The sequence below is a fragment of the Asparagus officinalis genome, chromosome 4, assembly GCF_001876935.1.
Source record: "Asparagus officinalis chromosome 4, Aspof.V1, whole genome shotgun sequence".
Lineage (NCBI taxonomy): Eukaryota > Viridiplantae > Streptophyta > Magnoliopsida > Asparagales > Asparagaceae > Asparagus > Asparagus officinalis.
This window is the reverse complement of record NC_033797.1, coordinates 68,720,525-68,737,272: the sequence shown is the minus strand read 5'-3', so window position 1 is coordinate 68,737,272 and position 16,748 is coordinate 68,720,525. Positions and strand designations below refer to the sequence as shown.

The following is a 16,748-nucleotide window of genomic DNA, read 5'->3' as shown; positions in this document are numbered from 1 at the left end:
ACCCAACAGAAAAATGCATCTCCTTCTAATAATAAGAAAGTGATTAATGGTCAAGATACTAGAATTCAGGGAAGCTATGACGTTACAGTACCACAAACTGTAACCGGTTCTTGCTAATTAAGTGCAAGAATTTTTAATATGCATGGTTCAGTGAAAAATAAAATAAAAATTAACCTGCTATCTCATAAGCTGATATCTCACCGTGTGATTGTGATTTTATGAAGCCTTCACCACTAGCAGCAATTATACGTTATACGCACCATAACTCGATAAGTGACATTAGCATAGTCAAACTGTATTGCGCCTAGTCAGGAAAAAAAAATACGAGTAATGGATTTAGGTCAAGTTTTATGACACTCAATCAGCTCTCGATGAATTCGGTTCAAATAGTTCATTCTGAGCATGTATAAGATGTCAGAGCAACGGACGCAGGAATGAGGTCCATATGGTGAGTCAAAAGAAAAAACATCGATGAATAAACCTGCAATTAGGAAAGAAAAAGAATGTAAAATATTCATTTAATCGATGTCTCACGAGTCACGACTATACAAAAGGCAGAATCGGACCTCACAATTTGTGAGAACCGGTGATCATATAACCAAATTCATAGCTGCCACCGTCGCTGAAGGTTGTTGTACAACAAAACTCTATATTGGAACATACACTAATCCTGAACATCACTTGTTTTCTGCCGCTCTCTAAATGTTGCATCGATCGTAATCAGCAAACCAAGAGTAGGGCTCAGTTCCTCTTGAAAACTCGCTGTCTCCTTGACCAAAAGGTGCAAACTCTTCTCTCCACTGCTGATCACCTAAGCTCTCTCCTCCATCGTATTTTGTTGCATCAGTATCACTAATTGCAGGTTTCAATGCTTCTTTTGGCAGACGTGACTCAGCAAGGAACTGATTCAACGTAACAATCTGCTGGTCGTAGTTTTTCTTCAACTTGTCAATCTCTTGATAGGCCTTCTCAGTCTCTAGCTCTGCCTTCGCTGCTCGCTTCTGCTTGAAAGAAAGAAGAGAGAGTGATATGTGAAACTATCAACATAAAAATAAATAAGTAAATAAATAGGGCCTCAAGGAGTGTGGAGTTGTGCAATCTTCAACTTGTTTAAGAAACCATATTCGATTTGCTTTTGGTGCAAGGAAGTAACCATATTAGCTTTCAGCTTCAAGGTAAAATTATATCTATCGTAAATAGGACCGTCAAAACTGAGAAAGTACAAAACTGGAAGATAATAAGGAGAGGCTCTGATAATAATATGTTGCTTTCTCGTGACTGATATCATATATTTGTCCAAATCATGAATTTATTAAAATTGACAAAAGCAGAAGACGACAACTAAAAGATCTAAATATATGAGTTTTAACAAACTTTCAAATTTTAGATTTACAATACTCCCCCCTGTCTACGGACTTAAGTTATAGGTGCAATAAAGAGCCCAATTCTTCCATATTTTCCAAATTACCATCCAAATCTTGGTATTTGCAAAATTACCCCCAACTCTTTCACAATGACTTTTTTCTACCCCTTTCACTTAACAATATTAGTTTCTAAATGGGAAATTATTGGAAACCTATTGGAATTATTGGAAATTTTGACATTGCCTTGTTTAAAAGCCAACATTCTTAAGTTGAAGCGGTAGAAAGACCCATCATACTAGTTTTGAGGCTGATTTTGCAAATATCAAGATTTGAGGTGTACTTTTACAAATATTGAAGATTTGAGGGGTGTATATATGCAAAAACCCCTATTTATTTATTGAACATTAAACACTGAGTGACACTCTACTCCCTCTGCCTAGACGGAGAGAATTTTCCAGAGATATAGTGGAGCCAACCTCTATTCTTATCAATGCATTTCCTATCAAAAGACCCCACTTGAACCATGTAGGAGGCAGTTAAATATTTGAACTGTCCCCATACATGACATCTCCACCGCTCAGAACGTCCCGCACGACGTGGGTCGTTCCAAGTCATCAGATTATATCCGCACTCTAGTATGGTGACCGCCTCTTTGAGCAAGTAAAGACGTCTTTTTCTCTAAGACTGAAATAATATGTTTTTAAAACTAAACTTCGGACATGAAGAAAACTTTAAAACCACCTAAATTTTCATGTTGATAAACTAATTTGGATATGTTCAACAAGATGTATGCAGACGAGTTGTTATGGAATTCACAAAAGTTCTCACGAAGAAGTTAATGTTCTAAAATTTTCATATACATACATTCCTGCATATTCATAAGAGTTTAACATTGACCCACAAAAATACGTGACAGACATCAATGTATGACGATACAAATCCTTCATTGTGGTTTGTATTGCATTGCTTGTTCATCCTCTTATTAATACTAGTATAGTGCACGTGCTTTACACGTGGGCATACTTGTGAAATAATTAGTAATATCTTTTTTATCTACTAGTATAGTGCACGTGCTTTACACGTGGGCATACTTGTGAAATAATTAGTAATATCTTTTTTATCAAAATGAAAATCAAAATGCTTTACACGTGGGCATACTTGTGAAATAATTAGTAATATCTTTTTTATCAAAATGAAAATCAAAATTTTATAGCTAATATTAATAAATATGATATTTCGGTAGTTATTCTTTTAATAAATCTTAAATACTTTTTTAGATGACACTTGGTTCTTGCTAGGAAGTTCAGACAAAAAGCCTAAACCTGATGCTCGCGATGCCCATTAATCCTCAAGTTACGAAAAGAGAAATTTTAGTGTCCTATAGTTACGAAGAGACATATGCATTATTGAAAGATGCATTTTATGCTATCAAAGATTAAAAAAAAAAGATAAGTCTTTTATCTTTTGTGTCGTCAACAATATTAGTTTGACTTGAAGGGTTCATGCATCTTCCGATAAATATAATATAATATGTTTAATTATATAAAATTGAATTTTTTGTAGACTATTTTTGTAATTTGTTTAAAATTTATTTTAAAATGTTTTTTATGAACTATTATTTTATATGTTATATTATTATTTATCAATGTATGTTTTTTATTTGTCGTAACACAATCATATTATATAATTTATATATATGTATGTGTATATAACCATCAAATTTATATACACTCAATTTTATAAAACTAACACACAAATTTAAAAATAATTGCAAAAGAAGAAAACAAATAAGGGAAGAATCTTGAATTGAGTAACTTATGCTTTGACTTTTATAATAAAAAACTTATGCATTATGTTAGATTAAGTCTATTGGGTATTGGGTTAATGGGCTGTGACCCGTTAACCATACCCCTATTTGTATGACTATATATATATCTCTCTAGTATCTGAATAAATCAATGAAGTTAGGGTTTTTGCTCTCTCAATTATCTCTTTCTACATGGTATCAGAGCTTGAAACCCTAGCCGCCACAAATCCTCATTCAAAAACCCTAGCCGCCGCCGCCTCTTCTCCTTGCCGCCGGCACTACCGCCACCACTAGCCGTGCCGCTACAGTAACCGCGCCGCTACAGTAACCGCGCCGCTACAGTAACCGCGCGCCGCTACAGTAACCGCGCCGCTACAGTAACCGCGCCGCTACAGTGCCGCGCCGTTTGTTTTGTTCCTTTTTTTTCCATGGCCTTGAATAGGTGATTCGAGGCCACACATGACCCGATCCGGTCATCTACTACTGTCTATTTTTTTGATCTTATTTTTTTTGATCTGCTATTAGTCTATGTTTAAAGAACAGATCTCTACTACTGCCCTGATTATTTGACTACTATCTGCCTACCACTATTGTGCAACAATGTCGGAAACAGATCTCTCCTCCTCTTCTACATCTCCCTCTGCTGCTGCTGGTCAGACTTCTGCGCCCAAGGTAGTCTTGGGGACTACAATAAAATTGAATGGTACAAACTATCTACTCTGGGCTCAGGCTTTCCGCATCTTCATTGGCCACCATCTGATCCCACCTACAACTCATGGCTCTCCTCTGATTACTGTGTTATGACTTGGCTTCTCAACAGTTTGGATGCACAGATCAGTAGCAGTGTTATGTTTTTAACCACTGCAAAGGAAATGTGGGACAGCCTGAAGATTATGTACGGGAATGAGAAGAATGTTTCCCGTGTTTTTGAGATTTATGAGAGACTATTTGCGATCAAACAGGGCGATAAGACAGTTCCAGAGTTCTTTGGTGAGTTGAAGGGACTGATAGACGAACTAGAAATGCATCAGCCTGCAGTAGCTGATGCGGCGACATTGTTGGGGTATCGCCGCGATCTGGCTGTCTCCAAGTTTCTTTCTGGACTGCACCCTAATTTACAGTCTCAGGTACGGGGACAAATATTGGGTGGCGATTCGATTCCCTCCCTGACTGCTACATTCTCCAGAGTCATGCAGGTCTCTACTGGTGTTTCTTCTGATACTTCTGCACCGTCTCCACCTTCGTTGGATCAGTCTGCCATGTTCTCTAGTAGAGGCAGAGGCCGCGGTCGTGGTCGTGATTCTTTGGGAGGACGTGGCTCTTTTAGTGGGAGACAGGGTGATTCTGATAGGGGTTCACGTCAGTGTGGTCATTGTGGGAGGACCAATCATATTTCTGAGAAATGCTGGGAGAAGTTTGGTCGTCCTTAATGGGCCCAAGTAGCCGATGCCGAGTCGACTCGCTCACCTATTTCTACTACTATTTCTAGTAATCCAGCTACTACTGTTCAGATTTCTCAGGCAGATTATGAGAGGTTACGCCAGCTAGAGATCTCTCAGAACAGTCATTCGGCTACTCATGCATCCTCTTCAGGTATGGATGCTTACATAGCTTCTCCTCATGAACCATGGGTACTAGATTCTGGAGCCTCATCCCATATGACAGGTATAAAGGATCGTTTTGTCTCTTTACATCTTTCTGATAAGCTTCCCTCTATTCGCATCGCTGATGGTACACTTTCTCCAGTTCTTGGTGCTGGAGTAGTTCATGCTACTTCCTCTTTGAAACTCACTGATGTGTTATATGCTCCTAAATTCCCTGTTAGCTTATTATCCATTAGCAAGTTTACAAAGCACAATAACTGTAAAGTCACCTTCTTTCCTTCTTATTGTGTTTTTCAGGACCTAGCAACTGGGATGACGATTGGTTCGGGGCATGAGAGAGGAGGTATGTACTATTTGGACGACAGTGTGCCGGGTGCTGGTCTTGTTGCAGCACAGCCTGATTCTACCTTACTGTGGCACTGGCGTCTGGGTCATCCTTCACTACAGAAACTTAGATCGGTAGTTACTGTTCAGTCTTCCCTTTCTTCTTTAGGTTGTGAGTCATGTGAACTGGGTAAGCACCATCGTGCTTCTTTTCAGAGTCGTGTCGATAAACGCAGTAGTTTTGCGTTTGAGTTAGTTCATTCTGATGTCTGGGGTCCTTGTCGTGTTCCCTCTGTGAAGGGTTTTCGATATTTCATTGTTTTTGTTGATGATTTCTCTCGCATGACTTGGCTATATTTGTTGAAAGAGAGGTCTGAAGTCTCGCATGTTATTGAACTTTTTTATAATGAAATAAAAACCCAGTTCTCTACTTCTGTTCATATTCTTCGTACTGATAATGCTTTGGAATATATGAAAAATGACGTTTTAAAATTTTGTGCTCTTAATGGTATTATTCATCAAACTTCATGCTCTCACACTTCACAACAAAATGGAGTTGCTGAGAGGAAGCATAGACATATTCTCGATGTTGCTAGAACACTGATGATACATATGAATATTCCAAAGTACTTGTGGTCGGATGCTGTCCTCACTGCCTGTTATTTGATTAATCGCATGCCTTCCTCTGTTCTTGATGGTTTGATACCATTCCACTGTCTTTATCCTGCTAAAAAACGTTTTTCTGTGATTCCTCGAGTTTTTGGTTGTACGTGTTTTGTTCAGGATTTGACTGCTGGTTTGGATAAATTGTCTCCTAGGTCCATTAAGTGTGTGTTTGTTGGATACTCACGTACTCAAAAAGGGTATAGGTGCTATCATCCGACCACCAGGAGATATTTTGTTTCTGCTGATGTTACCTTTTTTGAGTCTGTCCCATATTTTTCCTCTGGTTCCACTACCTCTGTTAGTCCACAGGTGCCACTACCTTCTACGGCTCCCACTACTATTCCGGTATCTGCTCCTGAGGCTACTGCACCAAAGCCTCTACTGACATACTCTCGCCGTCCTAAAGTACATACACCTGTCTCTGCTCCTGCTGACTCTTCTTCTCCAGCTGCAGGTCCATCTCATGTCGAGCCTCATATCTCTTCTGACTTAGATGTTCCTATTGCTCTTCGTAAAGGTAAACGGTCTTGCCCAAAATATCCTATCTCTCTTTTTGTCTCTTATGACCGTCTCACCTCATCATTTCGTCAGTTTGCTTTGTCATTGTCCACTATATCTTTACCCAGGTCACATGAGGAAGCTTTGTTAGTACCCGCCTGGAAACAGGCTATGGATGAGGAGATGAATGCACTGCTTTCTAGAGGGACTTGGGATTTGGTCTCTCTACCTGCTGGAGCGACTGTGGTTGGCTGCAGATGGGTGTATACCTTGAAATATCATCCTGATGGGTCTGTTGATAGATATAAAGCTCGCCTGGTTGCTAAAGGATATACCCAGACATATGGTATTGACTATTTTGAAACATTTTCTCCCGTTGCTCGTCTCAACTCCATCAGAATTCTTCTCACTGGCTGTTAATATGGATTGGGCGATGCACCAACTAGATGTGAAGAATGCTTTCCTTTATGGTGATTTGGACGAGGAGGTTTATATGGAGCAACCTCCTGGGTATGTTGCTGCTGAGAAAGGTCATCTATGGGTTAAAGCAGAGTCCTCGAGCTTGGTTTGATAAGTTCAGCAAGGTTATTTCTAATGTTGGTTTTCAACGTTGTCAGTCTGATCACTCTGTCTTTCTTCGACGCACAACAACTGGTTTGGTTATTTTAGCCGTATATATTGATGATATTCTGCTGTCTGGGAGTGACTCTGTTGCCTTAGCTGAGACTAAGGAGTATCTAAACCGTCATTTTGTCACTAAGGACATGGGAAAGCCAAAGTATTTTCTTGGGATTGAAGTTGCATATAAAAAACATGGTCTGTTGTTGTCTCAAAGGAAGTATGTGCTAGATTTACTAGAAGAAGCAGGTCTCTTGGACTGCAAACCTGCAAGCACTCCAATGGAGGCAAATGTTGATTTGTGGCGTGATGATACCTCTCTACTAGATGATGCTGCACGATATAGGAGACTAATTGGGAAGCTAATATATTTAACAGTTACCAGACCTGATATTACTTTTGCAGTAGGTGTGCTGAGTAGATTTATGCACAAACCTAGAGAGGTTCATTGGACAGCAGCTCTGAAGATTTTGGCATATGTCAAAAGTTGTCCTGACAAGGGATTGTTATATAAGAAGCATGGGCATACTCACATTTCGGTTTTCTCTGATGCTGGCTACGCAGGAGACATGGGAGACCGAAAATCAACCTCAGGATTTTGTACTTTTGTTGGAGGTAATCTTGTGACTTGGAGAAGTAAGAAACAAGATGTAGTATCACGATCTAGTGCAGAGGCCGAATATAGAGCAATGGCTCACACTGCTTGTGAGATGGTGTGGCTAAGAAAGTTTATGACAGAACTTGGTTTTGTTCAGTCTGGACCCATGCCAATGCATTATGACAACCAGTCTGCCATTTATATTGCACAGAATCCTGTGTTTCATGAGAGGACAAAACATATTGAAGTTGACTGTAATTTTGTCAGAGATGCTTGGGAGAAGAAGATAGTATCTCTCACATTCACTCCGTCCTCACAACAACTTGCTGATATTCTTACCAAGGCTACTTCTTCAAAGGTGTTTTCTACTATATGTGACAAGCTGGGCATGGTGGATATTTATGCTCCAGCTTGAGGGGGAGTGTTAGATTAAGTCTATTGGGTATTGGGTTAATGGGCTGTGACCCGTTAACCATACCCCTATTTGTATGACTATATATATATCTCTCTAGTATCTGAATAAATCAATGAAGTTAGGGTTTTTGCTCTCTCAATTATCTCTTTCTACACATTACAATTCCTAATAAAAGATTTATGCATTGAATTAATGCCAATGGATGAGGGATAATGGATCATTAATTAAGTGAATTAAGGAATTATCAAGCATAGGAATTATAAATATTAAGAGGGGCAAAATAGAAAGTCAAAAGTTTTGACACCCATATTCTTTTTTATAAGTAGTATAGATTACTATCAAATTTTTGTCATCCGCACATAGGTAAATGGCATTACTTATGTTACAATAGTCATTTTTACTCAGAACTTTTTTTTCCAATCCGTTAGAATGAGCAGTGTTTCTAAATCCAGGATGGTAAAACATGTTTTCCTAATTTACTATCAATTAACTAACTCTAATGTAACAGAACATTGTCACTAGTTTTCTTTGACCAGAACTGGACAATGAAAAGAGCATTGGCAGTGGGCACCCATTCATGAATTTTAGGAACTTGAGATCTTCGCAATCCGCTCCTATTAACAAAAGAAAAACTCCTAACAAAAACCAAAAATAAAAATATCACCTATCTGATATGGGTTAGCTATGGGAAATGGGAAAATTTGGGGGTGACTCCATATCGAGCTTGAATATGAACCAGACATGGGTATTCCATATCCAAACATGAACCCAAGGCCAGGTGGAAGATATGGATAAAGATCGTTCTATAAACTAATTGAATGTTGCATTGGATCCTAATTAATTTTGTAATTTTTCAGCTATCTTATATTCTTAATCATTGTTCTATAGCTGTGATTAAACTATTATTAGTTAAAAAAAGCTGAAATAGAATAGGTAACGATAATAGTTGCAATAAGGGTTGGTGAAAGGTGCAAGGCTTTCCTCGTATTAAGACGAAGTCCCCATATCCAGGGGAGAGGTAGGGAGTTGTTAAAAAACGAATGACTAATTGCAGAGACAAACATGTACCTGAGCCGTAGCAGCAGCTTCTTCTGCTTCCTTCAGCCGCACAAGCAGTTCGCCAGCAGCCTGTACAGCTTCGGCAGTATCTCTGAGTTGAGACTGAAGGCCTTTCTTTTCATCCCTCCAGTAACGCCTCTCCTTTTCTCTCTCTGCTTTTAAAGCCGAAATTTCAGCAGCAAGGGATTTTATGAACTTAGATTCTGCACCCTTAACCCCTGCTCTTGTCGCTGCTTTTCTCACATCCTCAATCCCATCCATCATTTGGCGATGTCTTCCGTGCAAATCAATATGCTTCTCTTGGAGATCAGCATACTGCTCCAGAATCCTGGCATGACCTTGCATGGCCGTCTGTAAAGCCTCCTTAAGCTCCTCTGTGCATTTCTTCTCGGAATCAAGTTCAAGTTTCCTCTTCTCAGCTAGAGATCTATTAGTTTCAAGCTCAACTCTAAGCTCTTCTGAGAGAGATATCCACTTGCTCTCTGCTTCAGTCCAACGACGCCTCTCTTCTTCAAGTTTTTCATCAATGCGTTCTCCCGATGACTCAGGAATTGTACTGAGAGAAGCCGAAATGGGTTCAACAGAATGGGTCAACTGTCGCAAAGGACTTCGATTATGAATCGATATTGAAGAAGAATCTATATAGTACTGCAATTGGCACTTTAGATCTTGAATTTCTTCCACTAGCACATCCCTTTCACCCATATCAAAGAAATTCCTATATCCTTCTAGTTCTTCTTGAACTCTTTTTAGTTCAATATTCAATCGTAGAACTTCAGGATGACTCTCATATTTCTCTTTCAGAAACTGCAAAACAGGCAAAATAGAAAGAATCGGTTGCAAATGTTGACACTTCTTTTAAGAACTTGACAAAAACTAAAATGAAAAATATATTAACCTTGTGCTCATTTGTTAATGAAATAAACTCTTCTTCCATAAAATCTTCAGCAGTTAAGATGCCATCCATGAGACTCTCCAAACGAGAGATTTTATCTTCTCGTGTCTGCTCAATTACTGCGCTGCATTCACGCTCATGCTTGTATTGTTGGATCTGCAAGTGTCACAATGTGGCAGTAAACAAAGGTGCAAAACATAAATATTTAGTTGGAAACAAATAAGTTGCAGAAAAACAATTACCAGACGATGTAGCTGCAGAATTTCAGCAGCCTGTTTTGCGCAGTGGTCTTCCAGTGCCATTTCTCGCCTGATAGCTCCAGCCAAAACCTTCTCTACTGCCTGTAGGAAAAGCATTTTTAGAACTTTGCAGCATGTTAATTTATGTCAATACTCAAAGTTTATCAAGAAAATCAACAAAATAAATAAGAAAATAGTAAGAAATAGAAACAATCAAGTGTCCAATTTGGAACATACTTTAGGTATTTGAATTTTGCATTTATCTGCTGATGGAGATGCATCTATAGGTACTAGCTGCAATTCCCTGTCATCACTGACAGCATTGTATTCAAGTGGAGGCGGTTTGTTCTTGCAATAACTACATATATATGTCGATGGTTCCCCCAAAATTTCAGCTTCTTCAGGAAGGGTTTGTACACTGACATCAACCTTGGCAATAGGCATTAAATGGTTGAGGTCAATGGGTTTGGTTGAGAACCTGAAACCTGATTGCCTTACACTGTACCGATGGTTGTCAATAATTTGAAGACCGCGGTGGAGGCTTGCTTCAAGGTGTTCAGTTGGTGAAAGGGAGTTTGTATTTGTCTGAACTAGAGGAACACCGGAAGCACTACTTTTGGGAATATCAGCAAAAGATAAATTTAAAACTCCTGAATCAGACTTTGGGTCTAACAGTATATTTCCCTTAGAAGCTGAAGTTGAAGATGACGTCCTCAGACTTTTCCTGCTAGAATTCTCAAAACTAGGCGAAATGCTCAACGGAGGTGACTGGAGAACTGTGGGTGTCTGATATGGCACAATGCTAAGGCTGGATGGAGAAATGCAGTCCAGAGATCTGCCAGAACGCGGCTGAATTTCCTTGGTGTGACCACGCTCCTTCCCATCAGCTGAGACTGGCCCTCTTGCAATTTCCTCAACATCAGAGCCTATTTTATTGTCTTCTCCAGTTATTTTTTGTGGTGTGTCACAGATCTTTTGATCAACACTCATTGTTTCGGGAACTTGGTCATTAGTATTGGTAGGTCCAGCTATATCCATAGAGCTAATTCCATTTTCTTTACTAGCCTTCTCGACATCTTCATCAACAATTTCCATCTCTTCATCACTGTCATCTTCAGCAACAGGCAACACTCTAGGACAGTTCAGGCTCATTCTTAAAAGGCTTAAGCTTCGACGTGCATTCCATCCTGTCGAATAACTTCCATTACTTTCTGGTGAGGCCCCAGTTGATTTCATTCGAAGAAGTTCATCCTGTTGATGACATACATCATTTAGAAGATAGTTAAAGAGTAAATACAAGAGTAATCAAACAATAAACGATAAGATTACCTTCAGTTGACGTATCTGCTCCCTTAAGACATTAACATCATCCTGTGTTACCTCGTTTACAACTGCTTTATTTTTAATGGCTTTTGCTCTTTGTGCAAATCTCAAGGTACTGAAGGTTTCATTCTTACAGCTGTTTCATGAGGAATTTCATATTTAAAAATGGATATGAGGACAGATGGGAAAGAAAAAAGAAACTGAGAATGTTCGCAGCTTCAAGAAATTGCTCTACATTATGCATACCTCTGTGATGGTGAAATAGCACATATCATTGCTAGCTTTGCGTTGCCGCCAAGAGATTCTTGTAGCAAAAATGTTAGCCTGGAGTCACGGTAGGGAATATGCCTTGGTTTACCAGACTGAGAAACTTCTGCTAGAATATTAATTAAATTCCTGCAGCTCAGAGAATTTTCTATGAGATTTTCCACATCTAATGTAATGCATGACGTATGTCTGAGATATTAATTTTACTGTGAATTCCAGATCCATGAAAACTATTCAGTGCTTGATTGCAGGATATGCATATTTTTTTTAAACTTTGAGTTTGAGCTTTCAATTCATAATACACAGTTATAAAACGTGAAATACAAGAAAACCTGGCATATAATCCCTGAACTGCCAAAAGTGAAGATTAAAATTCATGTGATAACATTAGGGTGTTTAGCTATTAATAATCAATTATTCACATAACTGCAAAATGCAGATGAAGCTTCTCCAGAAGATTAAACTATTAAATTAATCACAAATATGAATCAGGTCAAAATTGTGAGTGTTTGACTGGGGTTACAACATTCTGTGACCATTAAGGTAACTGTATGAATGTTTTAAGTGAACAAGAGTCAAGAACTAAATAAAAAATAAATTCATACCTGAAGTTGCAACCACTTTTTAGTAAGAAAAAGAAATTTAACAGAACATATATTCTGACAACTGGGATTTTGAAACCATTCAGACCTACATTCTACATTACATTCAATTTGACAAAATCTTTATAGGATAATGCTGTTGCTAAACAATGAATCACTTACAAAGTGAAAAAACGATAAAAATAAATCCAATTTACTACATATCCGCCAAAAGAATAGTGATTACTAATGAAATAGATAAGATATAAACAAACAAGAACATCCTATTCCTAGATATATTTCAAAGTAAAAGGATAGGTGTAGTGTATGAAAGTTTGAAGTATAACCACCACCCAGGATGTCCAATGGACTAGCAAAATCAAGACAAGGTTCATATTTAGTTAAAAAACATTAAGAACTCGCCAGGGTACCAGAGAATATGAATCACATACATCATTAACCAGACCAGATATCAAGAATTTGATAAATGGCTAGATCATTAGAAATTAATTCAACATTTCATAATGGTCATAGAAGGTAAACGATAAACAGCATGCATTGCTGTTTGGCTGGTGCATTAGTAAAGGAAGATACTTTTCAAGTAAAGGGTGTGCTAAGCAATATATGTCAACCTCTTTTCAAGCATAAAGAGTATATAAATGACTTTCCATTTCAGGATTGTACATGTAAAGAGTTTTATTCTCTATAAGAATTAAATCATACCCAAGTTGTGAAAGTGATCGGTTGATGTTGCCTGCTTCCTTTAGACGTTCCCCTGCTGCACCTGTCATCTTTTGTCTTTCTGATCCTGCTAGGTCAACTAAGTTGATTCTACTGCTCCTTAAGTTGCTCAAGCCATCAGATGTGCTCTAGAAGATATTTAAAGGATAGTTCAGCCAGATGACATTGGGTTAGATATAAAATATAAAACCACACTTTATAAAATCTATATGTATGCTTTGTGAAAACTTAATGGTTGGCCATCTCAGTAAGGTGCCCAATATGCAGTCTGATAGGCGGTAGGAAACTTGAAGTTTGCTTGAGAAGGAGGGAAGGGGAGGGCAAATATAAATAATAATGGGTATTTTTGGCAAATAAGATGTAACAAGTCATTGATCAAATTAAAATGATAAGTATTCCTTCATGCATGTCTTTATGTTGTGCGTTCACAGAACTCCAGAAAAGAACAGGAAGTTGCATAGCTCTTCATTTAAATGGAAAGAAAGTTAAGTTACGTGGTTTCAATAACATAAGAAACATAAAAAAATAATCTCAACGTTCAAGGATTATACTTTTATGTTATAGATAAATGAGACTATATAGCACGCAGCTGCAATATCAGTCATGCAGCAAATTTTTTTAAATGTTTTTTAAGCAGAGAGATTGATCATAGAAAATAGTTCAAGAAAAGCGCTATAAAGCACAAACAATGATTAGAGAAAACCTTTGATCGAGATTCAACCACACAAGTAAATACACAATGTGAACGGGAACTCTCTGAATTTATACTTGTTGCACCAGTTCTCCTATTGGCTAAGCCCTGCAATAATTATAGATTAATAATTGGCCAGAATAGATATAATATCAAAAAAAAGCAAACAGTTTTTTATAACATGCAATCTTCGAAACTCGAGCTAATGAAACAAAAACTCAGGAAGTTATAACACAACATCAGAAACTAAAGTAGCAAATTTTCAATGATTGAAAAATTCAAAATGCTAGCAGTTAAATAAATCATTATTTGTTAGATAGTCAGGGGTTCTCCTCCAACTTCAGAGAGTTCATTTATTTGTTCATGAACTCAATTGAGGATAAGTGAACTTAAGGGTGAAGACATATTAGCATTTCTTCTTCTTTATAGAAATGAAGCATCCATCTCGTCCTCATACCTTCTACTTTGTAGTTTTCTGTATGTTTGCTATTCAATATATCACTCGTGTTGTTGTATATTGGTCGTGATCAAAACTGTTTGAATGAAGTTATCTACATGCTTAGTTTCTAATAATTAAGTTTCTATGCTTCCTCCCACTTTTATTTTTGAATTATGACACCTCTAGCTACTTCATTGTTTGCTATAATTGATATTTCTCACTTATGCTCAAGACCTCCTTGAATAAAGTTGGCAAGTTGGCATCAGCTTAGTTTTAAAGGATCATTGTCGAGTTCTGTGGCCACCATCATTCACTATCATAATGTACAGTTTAGAATACACAATTACGCATTTCTCACTTATGGTCAAGACCTCCTTGAATAAGGTTGTCGACTTGGCATCAGCTTAGCTTTAAAGGATCATCGTACAAAATTAGCAGGTGAACTCTAAGGAGAATGAGTTTAAACTTGCATACAAGTAAAACAAAATTGAGGTGTTATCTGAGTTCACGCACCTTATCCAAGAGTTTGACCACATCATTCATTGAACATACATTTTCCTCCGTTAGACAATCAACATAAATGCCAATTTTGACATCTTCTCTAATCTGGTACATAAGCACAAAAGTTAAATAAAAGAAAAGTAAGATCAGCATTCAAGAACCGACACAAATGCAACCTAATTTCACCTGAAGGTTCCCTTGCGTTGGATCCAATAAGTCAGTAATTTGCTCATTATAAATCTGCAAAATAATAAAAAGATGAATTAACAAGAGCATCTAGCGAGCAATGTACAAGAATGCAGAACTATATGAGCACACTTGCCTCCAGAAATGAACAGCGACACTGATAGGTTAGTTGTTTGTCTGAATGCTTAGCTTGCTCCTAAAATAGAACATAAACAAATTAGCTTGTATGAATTGGGAGAAAAAAACTTAAAGGACCTTAAAGGAAAGATTAAGCTCACTTCTTTTATCCGCAAAAAGAGCCTCTCAAATACACGGGGTGTTAATCCTCGCTCTTCACTCGATGAATCCTTTGCTGACAAGGCACTCGGAGGTCCCCACATTGTGTAGGTTTTCCCACTTCCAGTCTATTCAATGAAATTAAGCCAAAAAAGAACTAACTAATCTTATCAAAGAAGAATTAAATGAAAACCAACAAACCTGTTTTGACTACTGCATGTTAAATTTACCTGCCCATAAGCAAATATAGAACTATTGAATCCAGCCAAGCAATTTTCCACCAAAGGGAGCCCAACAAGTTGGAATATGTCATGCTGAAGTAGAATTAAGAAAGTCAGATGAGAACTAATTTGCCACATTTCCACTAAAACTTCAGTGAAAAGTTAAAATTTTCACCTGAGTGGAACTGGAATCAGCAACCGAATCAAATGTGAACATGTGGTCAACAATAGACACGGAATTCGGAGATATCTTCTGTGCAATTTGATCGCTCTCTTCCTCTTCCTTGTTTAAAGGCCTCATTCTCACTATCACCTAATCAAATAAAAAATCGAAGAAAACCACAAATTAAGGGAAATTACTACCAAAATCAACCTAATCCTCCATTCTAAGTTCTGTAAACTAGGGTTTTTTTTTAGCAATTCAGTCGAAATCCCCAAATTAAGTTGTACCTGAACGCCGGAATCTGATGGAACCGAAGCTGGAGATCCACCCTCGGTTAGGGTTTCCAAAGTGAGCTTCCTCTTGAGAGGATTGCCCCTAGGGTTCGACGGAGGCCTCGGAGGCAGAGGGCTTTTGCTCTTGAGCCCCAAGGGCTTGGATCGAAAGTGAGAAGAGTTGGGATCGGAGGACGGCATGGCGTTGGGATCGAGGTTCTCCTTACAGAGAGGAGATTTCTGCTTCTGAGACGATGAAGGGGTCAGTGCTGGGGTTTCTTTTCTCATCTCGAACGATGAAACCCTAGGAGAGAGAAAGAGCGAGTAAGAGAGAGAGAGAGAGCCTAGATTTTAGCCGTTAAGAGAGAGGGGCGAGATTTGAAATGGAGGATAGGAACGTCTTTTGATCTTGGTTTTTTGGGGGAAAGGGGGATTTAAATGAGAGAGCGTAGTCACATGGGGATGGGCGTCGCCGCTAGAAGTCAAAACGATAGAGACAGCTAGCGGAGTTGAATATACCGGTTGTGCTTCATAAAATAATTAGTACTTTATTGCTACAATAATTCCGTTTTTAGTTGCTGCGGTGTATTTTTTAATGGTGTGTTTGGAAGTTTAGGGGCTGTTTGTTTGCCAAAAAAAAGAAGGAAATCAAGGAATAGGAAACCTATTTCCTTAAATAATTGTTTTATGGTTGTTTGGTTGGCTAAAAAAAGAAGAAAATCAAATAATAGGAGATGAGATGAGATGAGTTGTCACAATATTATTGGATGATGTGAGTGATTTTTTAAGAAAAGTTGTTGGATGGTTGTTTGATTGGCTAAAAAAGAAGAAAATCAAAGAATAAGAAACATATTTCTTATAATAGGTCCTATTCTTGTGTTTGGTTCAATCTTAAAAATAGGAGATAAGATGAGATGAGATGAGTTGTCATTATATTATTGGATGATGTGACCCACACTTAAGGAAATCAATTTCCTTGTTTTTTTGGAGGAAATGGGTG

General features: G+C 38.0%; 1 protein-coding gene across 1 annotated transcript; it reads right to left on the bottom strand.

Moving 5' to 3' along the window:
• On the bottom strand, positions 547–16,165 carry LOC109837661 (kinesin-like protein KIN-12B). Its single transcript, XM_020405981.1, has 16 exons — positions 15,764–16,165; positions 15,489–15,626; positions 15,323–15,406; positions 15,095–15,220; positions 14,953–15,012; positions 14,817–14,870; positions 14,643–14,735; positions 13,703–13,798; positions 12,982–13,127; positions 11,657–11,806; positions 11,417–11,546; positions 10,325–11,338; positions 10,091–10,189; positions 9,852–10,004; positions 8,963–9,760; positions 547–1,001 (listed from the first exon to the last, which is right to left on the bottom strand). The coding sequence occupies exons 1-16, from the start codon at positions 16,034–16,036 to the stop codon at positions 699–701; spliced, it is 3,717 nt and encodes a 1,238-aa protein (XP_020261570.1). The 5' UTR covers positions 16,037–16,165; the 3' UTR covers positions 547–698.

Excerpts from the sequence above, each read along its gene's own strand:
- LOC109837661 (XM_020405981.1), bottom strand. The coding sequence starts at position 16,036 with ATGAGAAAAGAAACCCCAGCACTGACCCCTTCATCGTCTCAGAAGCAG. Across the intron at positions 14,736-14,816 it reads CAACGCAAGGGAACCTTCAG|ATTAGAGAAGATGTCAAAAT; the intron begins GTGAAATTAGGT and ends CTTATGTACCAG. Across the intron at positions 13,128-13,702 it reads TGGTTGAATCTCGATCAAAG|AGCACATCTGATGGCTTGAG; the intron begins GTTTTCTCTAAT and ends AATATCTTCTAG.